The sequence below is a fragment of the Harpia harpyja genome, chromosome 7, assembly GCF_026419915.1.
Source record: "Harpia harpyja isolate bHarHar1 chromosome 7, bHarHar1 primary haplotype, whole genome shotgun sequence".
Lineage (NCBI taxonomy): Eukaryota > Metazoa > Chordata > Aves > Accipitriformes > Accipitridae > Harpia > Harpia harpyja.
Window position 1 is genome coordinate 32,410,011 of NC_068946.1, and position 20,333 is coordinate 32,430,343.

The window sequence follows — 20,333 nt, forward strand, 5'->3', positions numbered from 1 at the left end:
AGAGAGTGCCGTTATTACAGCAATGTAAATTAAAGAAATATAGAGTGCTGCTTCTCTCCAAGTAAGTTCAACGGTTGCCTACTGGGAGAGCGGTGGTCTTCTGTGTCCCCGAGGCAACTCCAGGGCCTGCCGCGGAGAAAACACGTCCAGCACAGCGTCCCTTTGTCAGCACCTGCTTCACTGGCAGGGGCCGAACACGAGAGTGTCAGGAGGCTGCTGCAAGCCTTCACGTGACAGTTTGACCCTCGTGTTCCTAGGCTTTAGCGTTAAAGCACTCTTTTTCCTGTAAGGAAGTATCAGAGAGAACCGCAGGAGGACGGGCTGGCCTCCCCAGCCCCGCCGGCAGTGGCTGCGGGACGGCGATAACCGCCTCCGACCCCCCCCCCCCGGGGTACCGTGCCACCGCCCGGACGCGCCGGGCTCCGAGGGGCGGTGGGGAACCCCGCACGGGCACGGGCACGGGCACGGGCACGGGCACGGGCACGGGCACGGGCACGGGCACGGGCACGGGCACGGGCACGGGCACGGGCACGGGCACGGGCACGGGCACGGGCACGGGCACGGGCACGGGCACGGGCCCGCCCGCGCCGCGCCGCCTCGCCTCGGCCTCGGCCTCCGCCCGCCGCCTCACACAGCGGCCCGGCCCCTCCCTTGTTCCAGCGCACCCCGCGGCAGCCAGGCGCTGATTGGCTGCCGGGGCCGCGCGGGGCCTGATGGGAGCGCCGCCCCGACAGCCGCGCCCCTCCTTCGGCGGGCGGCGGCGGCGGCGGGATGTGCGGCCCGGCCCGCGGCAGGTACGGGCTGGCGGGGGCGGAGTGGCCTGGCCTGGCCTGGCCTGGCCCGGCCCGGCCCGGCCCCGGCCTGGCCTGGCCTGGCCCGGCCCGGCCCGGCCCCGAGCGACTCCGCGGTAGGGAATGGCTCCGCCGTGGGCGGGGTGGCGGGAGAGGGGCGCCCAGTGCTGCGCGTGACCCGGCTCGGGCCCCGCGTCCCCGGGGGCCGAAGCGGAGCAGGACGGGCGGCCGGTGCCCTGCCCCCGACCTCTCCCGCCTCGCCACCGGCAGCCGGGCGGCTTGCTGGGGAGTTGGGCGGCGGCGGGCCGGGGCGCAGCCTCGGAAGAGGAAGCCACCGGGTGCGGGGAGGGGGCGGCGGGCGCCTTCCCCGCCCGCTCTCCCGGCCGGGAGCAGGGGGGAGGCGGCGGAGCCGTGGGGTTTTCCCGGGTGGCCGGGCGGAATGCAGGCGGCGGGAGCCGGAGCTGACCTCTGCCGCCGTCCTCCCGGCCCGCGGGCCCTCGGGCTCGCTCCCCGGGCCGCGGGCGGCCGCCCTCGCAGGCTTCAAAACAAGGCTGGGCTTCAGAAAAAGCGCCTGACCCGACCCACCCACTCCTTGCTCCATCGCTTTGGAGTCCCGGTGTGGAAACTAATTTGCCTTTTTAATTAAGGCTTTCCAAAGCATGGGATCTCAATGGGACGCTTCCAGAGAGAAACAGCTGAAAATGAAGTTTACGTTGAAGAAAAGTCAGCAACTTGTCTTAACTGAGAGGTGCTAGGACAGGCTAGCAGTAGGTGGTGGGTGATGTTCCTGGTTTTGTTTTGCTTGTTTCCTTGTCCACAGCGCTTGTAGCTGGAGAAACTTTTTATGGTCAATGTGGAAGTTCCTGAGGTCAGTAAATTGTGGGAGAACATGAATTTGGGTGGAAACTCTGTGAGCAGAACTGGAGATTAAATTTGAAAGGTAGAGCTTGTATTCTTTGTAATGGTAAATATCTGAAAATATTTACATAAAATGAAGTCGCTAAGTTTACAAAACCCCTCATTTAAAGAGCATTACCCTTTCCTACAGGGAAAAGGTCTGTATGTTGGTATGGAAAGCCTTGATTTCAAGTTTCTAACTTCCTTTTTTCTAGTATGACTTGTCTTGATGTTATTCTGTCTTGAATTTCAGCACGTCAGTTATTAAAATTTATTTTGGAGACTTTGATTTTTTTGGAGAGCTTTTCATCTTAACAACAAGCTTGAAGAAATTTGAGCCTGACTTGATAAAAGTGTAATGAGATCATCAAACTATTTTCTCCATCTGGATGAATAGGTTGGTGGATGACTTCTGTAACTGTGCGTGATTCATCCCTCTTTTAAAAGAGAAACTTTTTCTGCTCTGGTACTCTTACTGTGGCACTGTTGCTTTGCTTTTTGCTAATTAAATTGCATATTTTTGGGGTAGAGGAGGTGCTATCAGGAAATCTTTTTTTTTGAGAATTGGGTAATAAATCGGTAATAGTGTTTTCTTAAGCTTCTACATTAAGTGTTTTTTAATACTTCTGTTGTCTATTTTAAGTCTAGGACTAGGAAATGTTGCAGCTCTCTTATTTGTGTATTAAATGCGTGATAATGTTTGTGGAAATAAGTCCAACTGCAGCAGTGCTCAGTGACTGGAAAGGACAGCTCTGTGCTAAAGAAATGCAGTCTTCAGAAGGAAAAAGTGCTATGCAATAATTTGATGGTTAGAGCATGGGAAGGAAGGAGGACTTTTACCATGAACAGTAGGATATTAGTCTTAGGTATGCGGAGTGGCAGGTGAGGAGGAACGAGGAGAATTTGAAGCAGTTGAAGACAGTTTGTGTTGTCATGTCAAAAAGAAAAGAAGGGAGGGAGGGAAGGAAAACATCTGAGGCCCTCCACAGAAACCATAGAAAATTCTCCATCTCCTAACTAAGGATTTGGTGACTAAACTGTAAACGTGAATCTAGTGGCCCTAATCCCTTAAATACCTCTTTGGGGAAGGGTTTTGGTAGTATTACTGACTTTCAGAGCAGCATACGTAAAGCCTGTCAGCATCATAGTTCATATAAAATTATGTGCATGGTGACGCTTGTCAAACCCGTTTCTCTTCCCGATATTTGCCAGATATTTTAAAAAACAGGTGGAGATAGCATTGTGAATGTGTTATTGACAAAGATTGCTGTCACCAATGGCTCACAATAACCTATGCCCAAAAGATCCTCTAACACTTCTACTGCAGAGGTTCTCAAACTATGGCCTGAAGGAAAATGGCACACAAAAAGACCATGTGAGCATCTCCATGTCTCAGTATGTCCACGACTGAGAGCTACCATTGCTCCTAACAGCAATGGCAGTGCTAGGGAAGTGAACTAGATTTGGGAAGCTTGTGCTAAGTTTACAAACTTCTTGATTGGCTATTTGACATAGCTTTCATAATGTTTTGCAATAAATATTATCTGTCTCTGTAGAAATATTTGCAAAGAAAGTGTCTGCTCAGATCTACTGCAATACATGTCAAGCAAAAACTCACCTGTAACTGCAAAGTGACAACTGTATAAAATTCTCAGTGTTAGATTGCGTATTTGAGAAAGAAAAACATTGCTGCTGTTTTACTGGGGTGAGTTGCTGTAATAGTGATTATTTTGAGAGTTTACTGAAGAGTCCAAGGGGTAATTGTGCTTTTTCTGCAGCTCGCCCCTTTGTGCTAGTAATTTGGCAGTGGCGGAGCTAATTTGTCCATCTGTTCTAGCTTCATTTTGGCGGCATTTCAAATACGGATTTCCTCATCTTTAAGGATTGGTTTTTGAAGTCATAGGGCCTACAGTTCTGGATTCTGAAGTCCTTGGCTTTCTTAAAAGGGGAAGAGGTTACCATACTACAGTAGCATTTGTGCTAGTGAGCAATGTGTATCCTATATTATATTATATTTGTTCTGACAGCTTCAGATAATTTGGAAACAAATTTGGATTGGGATTAGGTTTCTTTATCTTTCATTTTTGGGCAAAGGTAACTTAATAAACAAGATAATAAGCACTTGCGTTTCTGCTTAACTGGGTCAGTGCTTTGTTTTAAATCTTAGTGTTTCATTTCAGAGTTAAAAAAGGTTTGAGTCCTAGTTGGGATTGAGCATGAGTTTACTGTTGGGGTTGCTATGAACTGATCACTTTTTCATTCACTGGGTAAAAACTTGTAAATTAAGTGACTGGAGGGAAATTCTGCCATCCGAAGGTTCCAAGTCAATTGATTCCATCTACCTGCTGAATGAAAGTTGCTACACTTTTGTTTTGGGAACCTAGACCCAGATCATCAAATTAGTGCTGTTCTTGGGTTCCAGGTTTGTGTAGGGTGAGGTGAGCTACTTTTGCACCTTTGGAATTGCTTTAGGACCATTTGATGTGCTGGTGACTGTACTGTGTGTTTTGTGCAGGGCAGACCTGCCAATGTAGTGCTTTCCTAGAGCAAGTGAGATCTCTTTGAAACTGATTATTTGAACTTAAAAATTCATACAAAGGAAGAACGATAGTGCTATCTAATACGTTCTTGTTGTTGAGAGCATGAAAAGGAAGCAGATTTATTGGAGATTAACTTTTTCACAAATAGTAGGATATTAATGCTGGATGCCTGGAGTGACAGCTGGAAAGGAACATTAAGAGTTATGCTTATGAGCAGCAGAGGTAATAATTGGAAATCAGTTTCTTAAATAATCCTGCCTAATAATAAGTGTTTAAAATTGTTTTTCTGCTGGAGGATTTTGGTGGCTTTTTAGCACTTATTTTGTGCCTCTGTTTTTGAGGACTTACTTCTGGTTAAATATTTCCAGAATAAAAATAAGTTTGGCCACATCAAGGCTGATCAACTGACTTACAAGATAGTCTATGAAACAGAAGACTGGATTTTAAAATAACATATAGGTAGATAACTAGGCAATGGCTTTATGTGATATTTTGATTCCTTTAGATATTGGAATAAATTCGTGAATCTTGGACTATGCTGTTAGATTGTTCCTAAGTGCTTAATGCTTCAATTCTAGCTGTGAATTCTTGTAGAAGATTGATAGCTCTGCCAACATTTGTTCACAATAGAAGATGGGTGGATTAATTTCAAGATGGAGGGTAAGTAAAATTGTGTCACAATATAATAATCTTTAGTCTAGAAGATGGGAGTATGCAGGACCTGTTTCTTAATGCCTGTTGGTTGACTGTTAATTCTGGTTGTTAGTGCTAAACTTTTCCCATTAGTATGTCCCTTAAAAGTCCAGTAGTGAGACATAAGGACCAAAAATATTCTCTGCCAAATCCCTAAACTGTTAAACTGTGGGTCTGTCCTTTATTTCCTTTGCAATACCAGGCCTGGCCCTGGTTTGGTTAACTTATACAAATACAGTTTTAACTCTTTCTGAAAATCTAAATAGTTTTGTGGTGCTTTATTGGGATATACAGCAGCATCTGTGACTTGAAAAGTTGGTGGCTATTTTAGGTCAAAATGGGTACATTCAGAATATCATTCTGTGTCTGTTTTAACAAGTGTTTTGATAGCTACTTATACCTATACAAGTCTTTCTTCCTAACTGTTTTTATTGGCTTGTATATTATTGAATGGTGTACTGAGTTTGAGGAATAGGCATGAGGTTTTTGACTGCTCTCCTGGCAGGTGTGAGTTGTTCAAGTCTAGGTTTGCCTTTGCATATTATCAGTTGATTTTGGAGGCTCCCATACAAAACTCCTTTAAGGGCAAAAGTTTAGGTGAAATGTCAGTTTTGTGTAATAGAAACTCATTTTCATGATGATGCAGTGTGGCCTATGGTTTATGAATTTGTGGCCTGAGGGGTAGGGCAAGATAGTGGCTTTATACGTCTCAGAAATTAGGAAAGATTCCTAGAAGGTGGATTCCAGGTTGCTCCTAAGGGGAATTTTACTGGAGATGATAACACTTATTTGCAGTTGCTTATAATTTATTTAGAGCATGTGTCTTTGTGTGGAATGAATAGTAATAAAAAGCTTAAGTTCTCAGGTTGGGGCTTCCTGTATATATTCTCTTTGTTTTTCCTATTCCCTCCACTCATCAATTCTCTCCTTGTTTTACTTCCCACCCACACATCCGTTATTGCTGTACATGCATTACAGGTTTTCATCTTTTGTGGTGTAGGAAAGGAGCCTTCAGTTAATAGTAATGCCAACTGTAAAATAGTGGTTCATTACAGTCCCTTCTATTTGTCACTATTATTTATGTAAAATAGATAATATATTAATCTATTATGAATATGGGTTTTTTGTTAGGAAACTGTTAATGTACAGTAATCCTCAAAATACTGACTTTTTTAGTGAGATTAACATCTTTGTTCTTTCCCTTGTAAGCAGGCAAAGCCTTCCACTGTAGAAGTATTAGAAAAAATTGATAAGGTATGTATTTGCTTTTTGGTGTTTTGTTTGATTTTTTTTTTTTTTTTGTTTAGGACTATGCATCCTTTTTGCTGGTCATGTATTTCTTTCACATTAGGTAAAATACTGTCATGGAATTTTAAATTATTTTGATAATTATTCCAGTTGGATGTACTAGAGATTCTGAGTTTCAGATGGACTGTTACCTTTTTTCCCCTTACTATTAGTCATTTAAAAAACACCATACTGTATAATAGATAGTGAGAAACTACAGTTTAAATATTGTACAGAGCCTGAAATGGGAATGAACGTGAAGTTGGCTTGATTACGCAATTTAATTATAACTAATGGTTAAAATCCTGTGTAATGGAAAATGTCACTAATTCAAAGTTCTATTCATCAGGCTCATTAGAAAAGCTTCAATGTATGGTTTAAAGTGTAAGAGTTGTAACTGTAGTGGTAGTAAGTAAGGTCAGGGGCAGAATAACTGACTAGATGGTTCAGTAATCAATTGTGATTTGTAGCCAGCATTTGTGACAGATGTCTGTACTCTATGGGGAAATTAACTGTTTTGAAATATGCTGTTGATATTTTTTGTTTTCCTTTTAATGAAAGTGTGAGTACTCCTGTTGTCACTTAAAATGCAGTCAAAATGGTAACATAGCAGAGCATTGCTTGATCACTTATTAATATGCCAAAAGCATCATCCAGATGTTCAGGATTTCACTCTTAATGTGAGGAAAATACTGAAATGAAAACACGTGAAATGACGGAGAGGTTTCAGCAATTTCCCACGTTAGTAGAAAAGTATTGGAAGTGTTTGAAATTCCACAGGTGCCTGATGAAAGTTTTAGGATGCAAAGTATGGTTGGTAGTGATTTATGTGATCATAGAAACTGCCATTCATAAGATATTAGCGTTTTCCACTTGTCCCACATATACTAACGCATTACAAATAGGAAAAAGCGCTGATTTGTAATACTTCTTCCTAATAGCAATGTGTTACTGCTAATACAGTGTAAGTGGCCCATATCATAACCTTAATAGCGTGATGTATTTATGCTATAAAAGTTATCTTTGGCAAATATTGTCATTTATCAAAAAGCTGCTTGACTTTTCTAACCAAGTATTAAATTGATATGGCTAATTTTAGCAAACACTTAAAGACAGCTTAGTAAAACCACCTACTAATTTCACTAATAAGGTTGAACCCTATTTATTTACAGGAAATACAGACATTAGAAGAATTTAGAGAAAAAAATCAGAGGCTACAGAAACTATGGGTTGGAAGGCTGCTTCTCTACTCTTCACTTCTTTACCTTATCACGTGCATAATTGTATATTTGTGGTGTCTTCCTGATGAATGGACAGCAAGGTTGATGATGACACTTCCATTTTTTGCATTTCCATTGATGTAAGTAAATACACCTTTTTTTTTTTTTCCCCTCCTAACTGCTGTCTCTTTGATAAAAGGAGACGGAAAATACATCTCAGCAGGGGTTTGGGTTTGCTTTTGACGATCCTTGAGTTGTCATAACTTGCTGAATTTTTTCTCTTAAAATAAATCCAAGTAGTTAGGCAGATGCTTTCTTTGAGGGAAATGTCTCATGAGTCTGGGTTTAGTGTAGAACTAAGTCTTACCATCAAAAGATGTTAGTATCTAAAGTTACTTGGCTTATCAAAAATTATAGTAGGGCTAGAGAGAGGTATGTTGTCTATATGTAAAATGCAGCATATAAAATTGGGAAAAAAAAAATACAAGAATGAATGGAGAAACTTTTACATATTAGGTGACTGTTAACACAGATGTGACTTGAAAGGTCATCAGCCTAAATATGTTGAGGACTGGTTTTACATAATTAGCTGTTATTCTGGAAAATCATTGACCATTTTCTTCAACCAGAAAATATCCTAACATCATTGGATGTGAATAAGAGAAAATATTGTCTGCTATTTTGTTCCACTGAGCTGATTGGCTGCTCATCCTCATGAGCGGCTTTTGTTTTCTAAGAAAACTGCTTTTCTAAAAATGAAAAAAATGGGCTTCTACCTCACTAAACAGCTGCTTCCCTGCCTCCCCTTCCCCCAGAGTATCAAGGAGGAGAAGCAGCCTACTGAGCATCTTTTCTACTGATGGGGAGCACAGTGCATTTACTAATTTGCTGAAATGAACATCGTACATACTGTCCATATTTGTACAGCATCTTTGTATGAAAACATGACTTGTCAGTGCCTTAGCTTTAGACTTGAAAGGCAAAGTCAAATGTAAATATTTAAGGCTTTGAAAGTTTGAGTGTGGGTCAGCATAACATAATATGCAAAAAAAATACTTGAAGATGCTTTTTGTATGTCATACTGTTATGCATAATGTACTAATATGCTGCTGTTAAGGAATCCTGTGGAGAAGATACATGGGCAGCAATATCTTGACTGGAAAGGATTAATATAGAAATTAAAGCTCAAATCAATCTTTGGCAGCAATATGAATTGACTTGGTTCTTAAGGGCAAGGACTTGAAAGTCTTTGTTGTTAGCATGTGAGGCTTGCTCATGCTAACAGGGAAGGCTTGTAGAAGAGGAAGTATTACCAGCCTCCCTTTATTTAGGTTTGTTAGGATTAGTGTAGAAATGAAAACTTTTATTACTGAAGGTGATGGCTTCTAGTGCTGTGGTGTGAATTTTTGCATTGGATTTTTATTCTCTAGTTTGTCCTCCAATTGTTGTTTCTTCTTTTTTTTTTTTCTGAAAAGTGGTTTTCTATAAAATTCTGAATTGGATATCAGCTTACTAACATTTAGAATTAGACTGTTGTTCTCTTATGTCTTGCAACTGTTTATCTGATTTTTCTCTTAAGCTATTCCCCTTCAGCTTTTTTTGGCAGATATCAATGGCAAGCAACTGCCAGCTTGTCTTTGTTCTCGGTCAAGAGGTGACTCCATGCTGAATGCCTGGTGCCACCCAGTAATAGCTCTAGAGATTTTTCAGCCCTAATCAGACTGGAATATGTCTGCCTTTTCCAGCTTGCAGTCAGTCAGTCACCAACTTATTTCTGCCTTAGGTCATTCCCTCAGGGTCTGAGCAAGTTACTGATGCTGGTAGAGTGACTTAAGTTCTAGAAATATATAACATCATTAATTTTAAATGTATATTGAAATACCTGAAAAGTTGAAGAAATATATTGACATGTTAGAAGGATGCTCTTCTTGGAATGATTTTCATTTGAATTAGATTCTGTTTTATCTTGCATGTTCTGATTTTCAGAGATATATGTTTTTAATTTGTAAATGTGGTCTGAAATGGTCTGCTATTAAACTTTCACCTCAAAGTTCTTAAAGAGGAAATGTTTTTTTATTTTATGAAGTCCTACCATATATGTATTAGCTTAGAATACAGCTTTAGGTAGAAGACTCTTTATTAAACATATGGTAGAAAAGAAATAATGCTTTTGCCTGTGTAACATAGTCTTTAAGGCAATTCAAACCCTGTAAAAAAATTATCTTTTTTGTTACTTATGAAGAGACACATCTTGCATTATGTAAGGAGGTGAAGCCATCTGTATTCTTACAGTAGTTATTACAGCACACCTTTGAACATGGAATAGTTAAATTTCTTTGTTTCTCTGACCTTGGATAGCTTACTCTCAAATTTCAGTTATCTTGTCTAACTTACCTAACTCAGGTTTTATTGTTAATACTTGAAAGCATTTTGAACTGGGCAACCATTATATAAATGCAAAAGATGTTCTTATGAATTAAGTCAAAACTATTTGAAATCTCATAGCCTTTTGCCTGCTTTCTTACACTAGCTGTTATTCAGAGAACCTTTCTAGCCTTGAAGAATTTTTTTTTTGTTCTTAAGTGAAACATTGCTACTTCAGGCTTTATTATATAGTGCTTGGCACTAGGACGGTTTTGGGTAAGATGCTTGGAAGGGCTTGAAGTATGAGATTTGCCCTTGGCTTAGGCTGAATAATTTGCCAGGAAAAGTGTCAACTTAATAATTATAAGCAATTCTAAGCTTTAAAACAAATGAAGTCCTGATGATTGCAGAGAGACCTTTCAAATGTAAAATGGTCATAGATCAGTTTAACTTTATCTTGAGCACAGATAAACTGCTCCATTGTTTGAGCTAAGTCAGCTGAAACCCTATGGAAACTGTGGATTCAGAGCTCTCTAAAATCGCCAGGAGTCAGGTCAGTTAACTCTGCTTAGGAGAGCATTTGTACAATAGCTGTATCTCATGGTTTTCATTGGTATTGAATTCTTCCCACAAATCTCCTGGGTCTTAATTTTGGGCTTTAGCTGGTAAGCTTGGTTTTCTGGATAACATGCATCATAAATCTATCAAATAAGCAGTGATGACTAAGTAATTTTCAGCTAGCTGCACATACCCTGATTTTTAAAAAGTTCCCACTGAACATTTTAGCAAGCGATGATGTTACTTGCTGCTGGTTCCTTAGTATTTCTACCTATAGTAATACTTGGTTCAATTTTAATAGACAGGAGGATTTTATTTAGATCAATGTTGATGTCTTGTTGACAAGATACTAATTTAATTTTTGTTTTTCTGTATAAATATTGTTTGAAGATTTCTGTTCTTTGTATTTGCAAAGTTAAATCTCATCTGGTAAGCCTTCTTTTGCTAAATGACTTCAGAAATGGTTACTGTAATATATTTTAATTAATATATTTCTTCTTTCTGTTTTAAAGAATCTGGTTTATAAGAACACTGCTCATTTTTTTCTTTTCCAAAAGGACAGAAAGGAATAGTAAGTATTTTTTCTGTCTTTTTTTAGCATACGGAACTAGTTGGGAGTGATACTTGCTATGAAAATATAAATATTTTGGATAATTTGGCTTCCAGGAAAAGAAGAGTAGCCTTTTGGTTGATGCTAAAATGGGTAGCATTAGCTAAACTGTTGTTTCTACCACACAATTCTTGAAAGAACAGGAAGGAAACTGCTTAATCTTTCACTTCACTTGCAGAATTGTGGTAACTTTCTCCTGTCTTTGCATGTTTCAAAGTGTAATGGAATAAAATGTGGTGTAGAAGTAGGAATGAGGGGAAGGAAATATAAACAATAGCGGTAGTTCCCTTAATACCTGCACCTTGCAAGTATTCCAGCAGTCTTAATCTGTTATCTTTATGTACAAGAGAAGAGATTTATAGCAGATGTGTTTAATTTATTTGTCAAGATAGCTTTTCTCTCCCAAGTTCTCCAAAGCCTACTTATATTTTCCTGAGTGGAAAAGGGATAAGCAGGTGTTTTTGTGCTGTTTTGAGAGCTAAGGAAAATTTGGAGTCATGTAACAAAACCAAAGGTAATGCAGGTGTTCAAATATATGTAAAAAGTTGTTAAAGAACATGCAGGTTCATTCTAATGCAGAACTTAAAAACTGCATCTGTGACACTTGTCTGCAGTAGTTAGAATTCATTTGAGACTTCTTTCAAAGTAGTCCAGCCTGTAACAATATCTCATGGTGATGTGAGCAATAATACAGGAAAACCTCAATGTTGCACTATGTTTTATGACTTGCAGAACAACATGATGTATTTAATTTGTGACAGCTTACGAGTTAAACATCACTTTTGGAATTTTTCTTAATGTTTGCATTTGATATGCAAGCATAGGACATACATTTTTATGTAGAAATAAAGTTGTCCATATATTCTGTGGTGCTGTGTGATTCATTTCTAAGGTGAATATATATTTGCATTTAGTGGCTGGATAAGAAAAAAAAAGTATGTATGTTTTTCTAGTTTGCTTAAGTGTCTTTTATTGCTGTTTTTAGCATACAAGCAAGTTTAGTGCTTTTGTTGAACCTGTGTATAAAGGCTTTTAGTAGAAGTTAGAACATGCCAAAAGGAATTATTTCTGCATTGTTCCAGAGATCAGGTAAAAATCAAGTGTTTTACCTGAAAGATATAAGTCCTGTATTCGGAAAAGAGAAATCAAATGCGCAGTGCAAGAGTTACAGCAGTAAAGCAGGAGAAAACACAGCTGAGAGAGCAAACTGGCAACTGAGTGTCTCAAAGCTAGCCTTTGATTCTGGGATAAGTTAATATAACACTTTGAGTCACTGGAGATGATTATTTAGTACTATAAAGCTCTATGCTGGATTACCAGCATACACCAGTTTTGGGAGCCATGCTCTGAATGTGGAAAACTCCTACTGAGACACTAGGGAAGGTGACGTAGAGAGATTACAGAATTTCGGTTTTTAAGACTGGTCAGGCAAAGAACTGTTGAGGAAGATTTAGGCAGATCTGTCCCGAAGTGTGGGGAAAATAAATGAGGTATCTTGCAGGTATTGACTTCTCTAGTATGAATTCTTTTCTGTAGGTTTAATTAAGATGAGACATATTGGTTTCTTGAGAGTACTTTGCAGTAATTGCCATTTGGTCACGTTTGAAGGGGCAGGTGTTTCATGAGGTTCTTGTTGAACACAGGAGGTAAAGTGATCAGAAACAAATGCCCACATTTTAAACTGATTGCATTGCTTTGTGGGAGGCTATGCTTGAAGATGTTTTACGCATTTCTGTACCAAAAGCAGCTTCTGTTTCTTAAGTAACTTGTTAACAGCTGACTGTATTGTGCTATTTGTTTGGCTGCATGATACCATGCTGCATTGCAGTGCATTTCAAGGTGCTAATCTCTGTGGGGCTATATGAGAGGCAGTGTTCTAATATAAATGTAAAATTTGGTGGAGGGAGGTACCTTATTAATTTGAAGATGCACAATTCCTGGAATTGTCTATCTTCTCTGGTTCAGGCCAGTGTAAAATATGGTCTTGTTCCATGTCCTATTTGTCTTAAGGGATTGTTGTAGTTACCCTTTCATTGCATAAACTTTCAAATATGTACATGCACAGTTTTGGTATTTTGTACATTTAATAAAGTGGTTTATCAAAATGGGTTTCTACATTCTGGAAAAGTTCAAGTAATTATGCGTTCCCTTATTTTCAAGTAATGGTAGTGTTCCTGAAGTAACTTTAAAAAGTGTGTATAGCATACTTACATACTTTTTTGTATCTTTATTTATATATATTTACTTTGGTGGGTTTTGGTTTTGTTTCTTGTAGTTCTATAAAGCTTTTTCTTTTTTTGAAAACTGAAAAATGAGTAAAAATAGCTATATCTTACAGGAAGTGAACTGCTGGTGTCCAGTAGAGCTGAGAAGGGGAATAAGTTGTAAAGTTTTTTGTAAAACTCTTCTTGCTGTGAAGGAGGTAGTAGAAAACAGATTTATCAAGAGAATATCTTCTATATTAGGTGATCGTTTATTACAGTGAGTTTTCCATGAGTGCCAAGCTGCAAGCATTGACTTAAAGGAAAATCCCATGTGCATTTGACCTTTCTTCTTTCCTTTCCTTTTAGAGAGGTTAGGTGCTGTGCCTATGAGTTGTAACAGTCTTTTAACATTTAGTAGTAAAATGATCTGGTAGCTTTTCTTACAAAACTGGGGTTTTTGCTGTAGACTGAAAGTATTGAAAGGGTAAAACAGATTGAGATTTGAAGCTCAGAATTGACCCGGCATTTGAAACTAGCATGTGTTAAGAGGCTTACGTGAAATACTGAAGCCAGTAAATCTGGTACTCAGATATATTAATACTTAGACCTCAAGCTTTTTTTCTGTAGTTTGACTCATGAGATTAAGTGTATTTGGTCCATTGTTGTACTAGTTTTAATGTAGGTCAAAGCAGGGCACTGGCTAGAATTGGTTTGCTTAATGAGGAAATGGTACATAAAACTTTTTAATAGTTATAACTGTAAAGTGATAAAAGTGGGCTATAATTTATAAGCAATTTCAGCATTTAAAATGATTTATTTTCACATAAAGACTTTGGTTATTTTACACAAAGTTTACTAATGTTGTAGGGTTGGTAGTGGTCAGTGCATAATTTTTCCTGATCTCACAGGGCGTAGTCAAGTGTTTAGAGTGTGCTGAAATTATCTCTTATTTATATTTGAAAACTAATATATGATGTCCTTCTTTTAGATGATGCGCTGGAAGATTTAAAATCTCAAAAGAAAAAAATAGTAAGTAAAACTTCAAGAAAAGTTAGTTGTTATGGTCCACTAAAGTGGTTTTGCATCTCTACAAGTTGAGTTTGATTGTAATATATAGGTGAAGAGCAAAGGGAGGGAGGTGAAATTATTACCGTTCCTCTGTTTTGATACATTTTGTAGTACCACACAATGTTTTCCTTACCCCAAAATTACAAAGGACTGCTTGCATATGAGAATAAATTGTCTCCTTGTAGTTTAACTTAAACCTACTGTTTTAGTGTTGCTACATCTATGTAAAGTGATCCTGTTTTGTCAGAAAAGTAAAATGTATGCTTTCACCTAGTCATTGTTGAATACTTTTAGGATTATAAAAAAACATAAGATGTTGCACTGATTTAAGAACATAGAGTGCAACTATGATAGTTACTCTGTCACTTAATATCTTGTTCATAAATGGCAAAAAGGACTACTATCTTGTCTGGATTCGCTTCTTAAACAATATTCTGTTATTTGATGATATCTTAACTGCGTGACCACTTATTTCCCATCCTCCTCCATCTTAATTTTTGTACTATATATTTCTTCCATTACATTCTTTCTGCTAAAAAATTCATCTTGTCATGTATCAATCCTATTGGTTGTCTTGAGGTCATCTATTTTGTGAGCTGTGTGGATGAGTTACCTGGCATGCACCAGTTTCATACTGTTACTTGCTTCAACTGGATCAACACTTAATCTCAGTAAGGCAAATTTAGGATGGAAAAGATTCTAAGTCTTGGATAACTTGCACTCTTTGCAAAGTTTGTAACACTGAAAGCTGTTTCCTTTCTACTCAATCATTCCATAAGGAAGTTCTCTGTTGACTTATGTTGTTAGCTTCATCTCCTGCCTTGCAAGGCAAAACTTAAAACCACCACCACCAAAACATAAAAAAACCCCACCACCCCCCCCGCCCCTGCCAACAAAAGAGCCCCTCCTCCCCCAGAAAACTCCAAAAGTTTTATTATGAGGTTTTATTGTTAATGAGTGTCCCAAAGTGTTCACCTCATGCCTTCTGGATTTTGCCATTGTAGCTAAATTAATAGAAAAACCACAACAAAGCTCCCAAAAAGGAGTCAGGTAAGAGTCTGGTATTATATGGCCTTTACAGGGGAAACAGATTTCACTGATCTTACACTCTGTATTTTATCGCTTTTAAAATGTAGATGTAAAAATGATAACCTGTAACCTAATTATGTGATTGTCCTTTGGTGAAGAGGATTTGCTAACATTTTTATCTGCTAATCTTTATATTAAAGAATCTATTAAATGGGAGTGTCCTTTGGTTGGAGAGGTGATAAAAAGCGGTTGGAGAGGCTTATATTTTCTGAGAATGAAATAAATGAGTATGACAACTATGTTTTTAATTTTATTTTATGAAAAATACTTAAATTAGTTAATCTCTCCAATTTACATAGTCATTGGGTAGCTTTGGAGGGAAGGGTCTTGGAACAGAAGCAGCACAATGGAGAACAAAGCAGCTTTTGGAGTCTTAAATGTAAAGCCTTTGTTTCAGTTTAAGTTTATTTTTCTGTAATCATGAAAATCTTTGTATTTATTCTAGAAGATCTAGTAATGCTGAGTTTTTGTGTGTGAGAAGCACTTCAGAGAAAAGGTGTTGAATAAAACATTAGGAAAAAGCTGGTTTATAAAGGGAAGAGTTTTTACTTTGGGAATTGATGCTGTTGAAACAAGACGTAAATGTGTATTTTGCATATGCAAAAAATCAAGACAACATTGTAGAAGAGCAGGCGGTAGTTAAACTGCATGAATACTTTGTGAACAATACAGAAATTATAGTGTAACTATGGAGAGTTTAAACTTGGAAATATAAATTGCCATTAGTATATATGCATGTCAAGCTTTAATCATTAAAGACAAAGTTCTAAATAGGATTAGTAAAACAGCATTCTAGGAAGTCCAATAACCTATAACTGAGCTATTTTTCAATCTGAGGGGAATAAAAGGTGCAGGATTACCTCCTGATCTTGTGGGTGCCTGGTTCCTAGCAAGGAACCAGAAACAGAAGACTTACTGCAACCTCTTGAATCAGCATGGTGTTGGTATTTTTTACTCAGGAGATTGACTCGGGAGTTTCATCATAATTTAAAGGTATTCAATTAAGCATTAAAATTAGATCATCATACATGAAACCTACCGTGTTGAAATGAGCTGAAAGTGGATGCAGGTAATGAGACAGAATATAATTTGTATTTTAGATAAAAACACTCTTAAAGTTGCGTTCTGTAATAATTTGGTTTTGATAATACTCGGATTTGGTTTTGTTTTGGATTAACTTCCTTAGGACTATCTGTGGCTATAAATAACTGTAGCAACACCTTTTTAGTGAAACAAAATAAAAACCTTTACCAAGTAAAATAATGGGAAGGAGGGAGGGAGAGGAATTTTTCCCTGTCGGATTCTGATTTGCTACTGAGTTTGCAAATAGGATTAGTTACTAAGATATTTACATTGTGATCCTCAAAGTACCTGGCATAAGTAAATTATGTATTTCCTGTTTATTTGTAACGCAAATTGTTGTCTAGGCACTATCAGCCTGGCATAACAGCTATGGTTTTTTCACTTCATTGCAGCTCAGCTACCTGATTGCTGGAGAAATCTTATATTGAAGACAATTGCCCTTTTGAAAAATGTTACAGTACTTATGTTTTACAGGCATGTGGCCCACCTTTTCTCTAATGACATTACTTACATGCTGAAGGGTACCTATAACAGAGTAAGCTCCTCATCTACTAGATGTAATGCCCTGGTGGCTGTGTAGTGAGCTGCTCAATAGAACTTCAGTTCTTTTCAAAAGGCTTCAGTCTTTGGTGGCATAATCACATGGATGTTCATGTGGGTAAAATACCTGACAAATACAGATACTTCATCTGGAAATGCCCATTAATACTGTCTATCCTGCACTTCGACTCAAAGTTTGTGTAATACTTTTTTTTCCCACAGAACTGACTCTCTACACTACCTTTTTCCTAGTGAGAGCTTTAAAACACATTGAGTGTTTCTTTATGGATTGGAGGTAGGGATTAAGTTCATTAGCTATAATTAAGGCACCACTTCAAGATACAATTTTTTTTTTTTTCCCCTCCTTGATGGTAAGGGATACTCTGGTTGTGTTCGTGACTGTGTAGCTGTAATTTTGGCCTTAGAGTTCTCAGTTAATGAGGATGTCAGCCCTTAAGCCTGAATGTGTATAGATGAGCAAGTTCAAAGGGTTAAGCATATTAAAGCAAGGGCACAGGACATGTATTAAGCTGCTACAAGTGGGAATTAGTGGAGACTTCATGTGGAGCAGCAGTCTTAAAGATGGGATAATTCTTAGCCTGAGGACAGAGTTGTAAAGATAGTATAGTAATTACTTTGCTGATGTTAGAATTAAACTTTGCTGAAGTTTACTTAGTTACTCTGTTACAGTAGGCTCAGTGTAATATTAGGCTTGGATGGGCTTCCTAGCCATTTCAGGTAAGAATTTAGAAAGTTGCATCTGTTAATTTTCCACAAAAAAAGTCTGATTTCAAGGCTGCCTTGGAGTTATGCTAATAATGGAGGAAAAAATGCAGGATACAAATTTTGTTATTTAAAATAACTACTGTTTAATGAACTTTACACCTTCAGATATTTTGATAACCTTCAGTACATGACAAAAACTCCACTAGGAGCTGGTTGTTGTATAAGCCCAGTCTTGTCTACCCAATATATGCTAGAGTACTGCAAATGTGGAATTGAAAGCTCAGAATACTGTTAAAAATCTTACTGATGAATGATCAGATGAGGTATTTCTTTCATGCAGTGTTCACACAAAACAGTTACTTTGGTTGTTTTACTGTTTGCATGGATCTATCCAGAGTACACTTGATTATTGTGGCTTAAATGGTTTATTTCCTATTTTAAGGAAACTTCTGCTATGTGTACTGGCATATCTTACATGGTAGACTGAAATTAATCTTGTGGCTTTGTGTGAACGTAAAGAAATACCTCTCCATAGTTGGGTTTGATATAATAAGTAATTCAATTTAAGAACTCAGTGGTAGTATGGCAAATAAGTCGTTTGCACTGTGCCAATACTTCAGACTTCCAGTTGCTAAATCACATTTACAAGAAGCTTGAAATACATTACTTGTATTACTTTTCAATATAGGCAACTGAAGTCGTTGCCACAGGAATTCTGTTTCATTGCCAGTTGGAAATGACGCCATCCGTGCAATTATTCATAGGAGAGAATGTGGTACATGACCATGCTTCTTTATTAAGGTGTGGTTAATTCCATGAAATAAGTTTGAAAAATCCATGATTAGGCTGGTATTAACTTTCATAGAGACTTCACTTGTGATCTGGTTACTCAGCATTTAAGCTTGATAATAATAGACTATGAATTAGCCCTTGGCAGAAAGTAGAAAATGTTTTTGTGGGGAAAAGTTTTGGATCTTAGAGCAGAGTATATTATGGAAAAAAGAGCATGAGGTGTCGAGCAATTTGCTGTGCTAGTGAGCCAGTGCTCAGCACTAGGTTAACCTTTCCAAGGTTATGCTTCAGGATGGTGAATAATCCAGAAGGCAGTATGTTGATTTGCATTTATAAATGAGCTTGCTGTGGCAGTGCACAAGCCAGTTTCTTCTGTTATGCAAATGTATTTAAATTTGACACAGGTCCTTATTTGCTTCTAGTAATTACACTAATTTGCTGAAGGAGTAAGTAATCTTTGACCTATTTGATTCCTTATTTGGTATTGTCAGCCAAATTTTAATTGATTTTAGAAAAATATATCCTATCTTGACAGTTTCTATACATTTTCAAGAAATTTGTAGAGTCAGTTGTGAAACTGAATTCTTGTTCAGATTCAGCTTTAATAGAATTATAAAGCTATATATGAATTTCAAAATATTAAGAGTAATTTCTTGAATTATCCGATAACTTCTATAATGCGAAGAATAACTTTGACATCTGAATCTTGTGACGCGAGCTAAATTTTTCCATTTCAAAATAACATTACTGTTTCTGTAAAACCTATACATCAACAAATAACTACCATGCTATTTAATACTGCTATAGCAAGAAATGTGTTAGATAAGGAAAGTGTCAAGTGATGGTGGAGCATTCTGTTTTTTTTCTTTCTAAAGGTCACTTTGTCCTGCAGAAGGTTATTTCTCATTTTCCTGTGTGGCTATAAAGACAATTGCCTGCATTATACATTCATTGATGTAAAGGGACTCGGGGTTTTTTATTTTGATTTGGGAGCTAGATATTGACACTGACTGTTAACACTTCCCCACTTTGCAGCTTCACCACACTAACCTTACCCCTTCATATAAAGGTCTGCTTTATGGTTTTCACTTTTATAAGCAATAAATACTTTATTTTTCCTATTAGACCCTTATTTCTGATCTTACTGCACTATGTGGCGTTTGTTTTACGAAGTTAGTGGGTTAACTCCAAAGTCCTGCTGAAATACAAGTTTAGGAAATTGATTTTTACTTCCCTCTTCACTCTCTTTTGTTTCAACAGTCCTTAATTAACAGCCCGGATAGTATTCCTTGCCTTAAACTTCTGGTAGTGTGTGTAGGAGTGAGTGTTAAATGGATACTCTGTATCCATTAAATTGAGTGAATTTTATTTAGCTTCTGAGGTCTATTTGTGACTCGGAAGTCTGTCTAAAGGTGAAACCCCTGCAAGGTCTATATACGCAGAATGGCTGAAACTTCAGTTTCTTACTAGCTAAATAATGGCATAAAAGTCATGTTAACCTGCACCATTTATTCTTTTAGCAATGATAAATGAGTTTGAGAGAACTTAATTTTTTTGACCACTGACCTTTTCAGTTTTGCAGTTTATGCCAACAGCAAACTTAAGAACAAACCCCCCACTTTTAGCTGAACATGGCCATTAGTCAGCGTATCTAGGAGAAAAGGTCTGCTTAAGATACTGTAGAATACATTATGATTTCTGTACATATTAGCTATTTGTCATAACTTCAACTATCTGTTTTAAAGTTAAGCTTCTTCTGATATTGGCTGTTAACCACTAAAATGATACTTTACTAGTGATTACTTTTTTAATTAAGCCCATGTATTAGCTATAAAGCCACTTGAGTGCATTGTAAATAAAATGCTGTAATA

At 38.1% G+C, this 20,333-nt stretch overlaps 1 protein-coding gene across 9 annotated transcripts in view; it reads left to right on the top strand.

Moving 5' to 3' along the window:
- The first annotated feature begins 715 nt into the window (after nt 1–715).
- LNPK (lunapark, ER junction formation factor) overlaps nt 716–20,333 on the top strand; it is a 43,628-nt gene continuing 24,010 nt past the window's right edge. Inside the window, exons 1-6 of one of the 9 annotated variants that reach the window (XM_052791349.1) lie at nt 716–794; nt 4,807–4,888; nt 6,131–6,175; nt 7,381–7,568; nt 10,863–10,921; nt 14,153–14,193. In XM_052791349.1, the coding sequence (XP_052647309.1) occupies nt 4,862–4,888; nt 6,131–6,175; nt 7,381–7,568; nt 10,863–10,921; nt 14,153–14,193 (360 nt within the window). In that variant the 5' untranslated portion in view covers nt 716–794; nt 4,807–4,861. Of the gene's footprint in view, nt 795–889; nt 908–1,167; nt 1,660–1,780; nt 2,086–4,431; nt 4,451–4,806; nt 4,889–6,130; nt 6,176–7,380; nt 7,569–10,862; nt 10,922–14,152; nt 14,194–20,333 lie in introns of those variants that run through there. The other 8 variants (XM_052791356.1, XM_052791354.1, XM_052791358.1 and 5 more) reach the window with 8 other exon arrangements.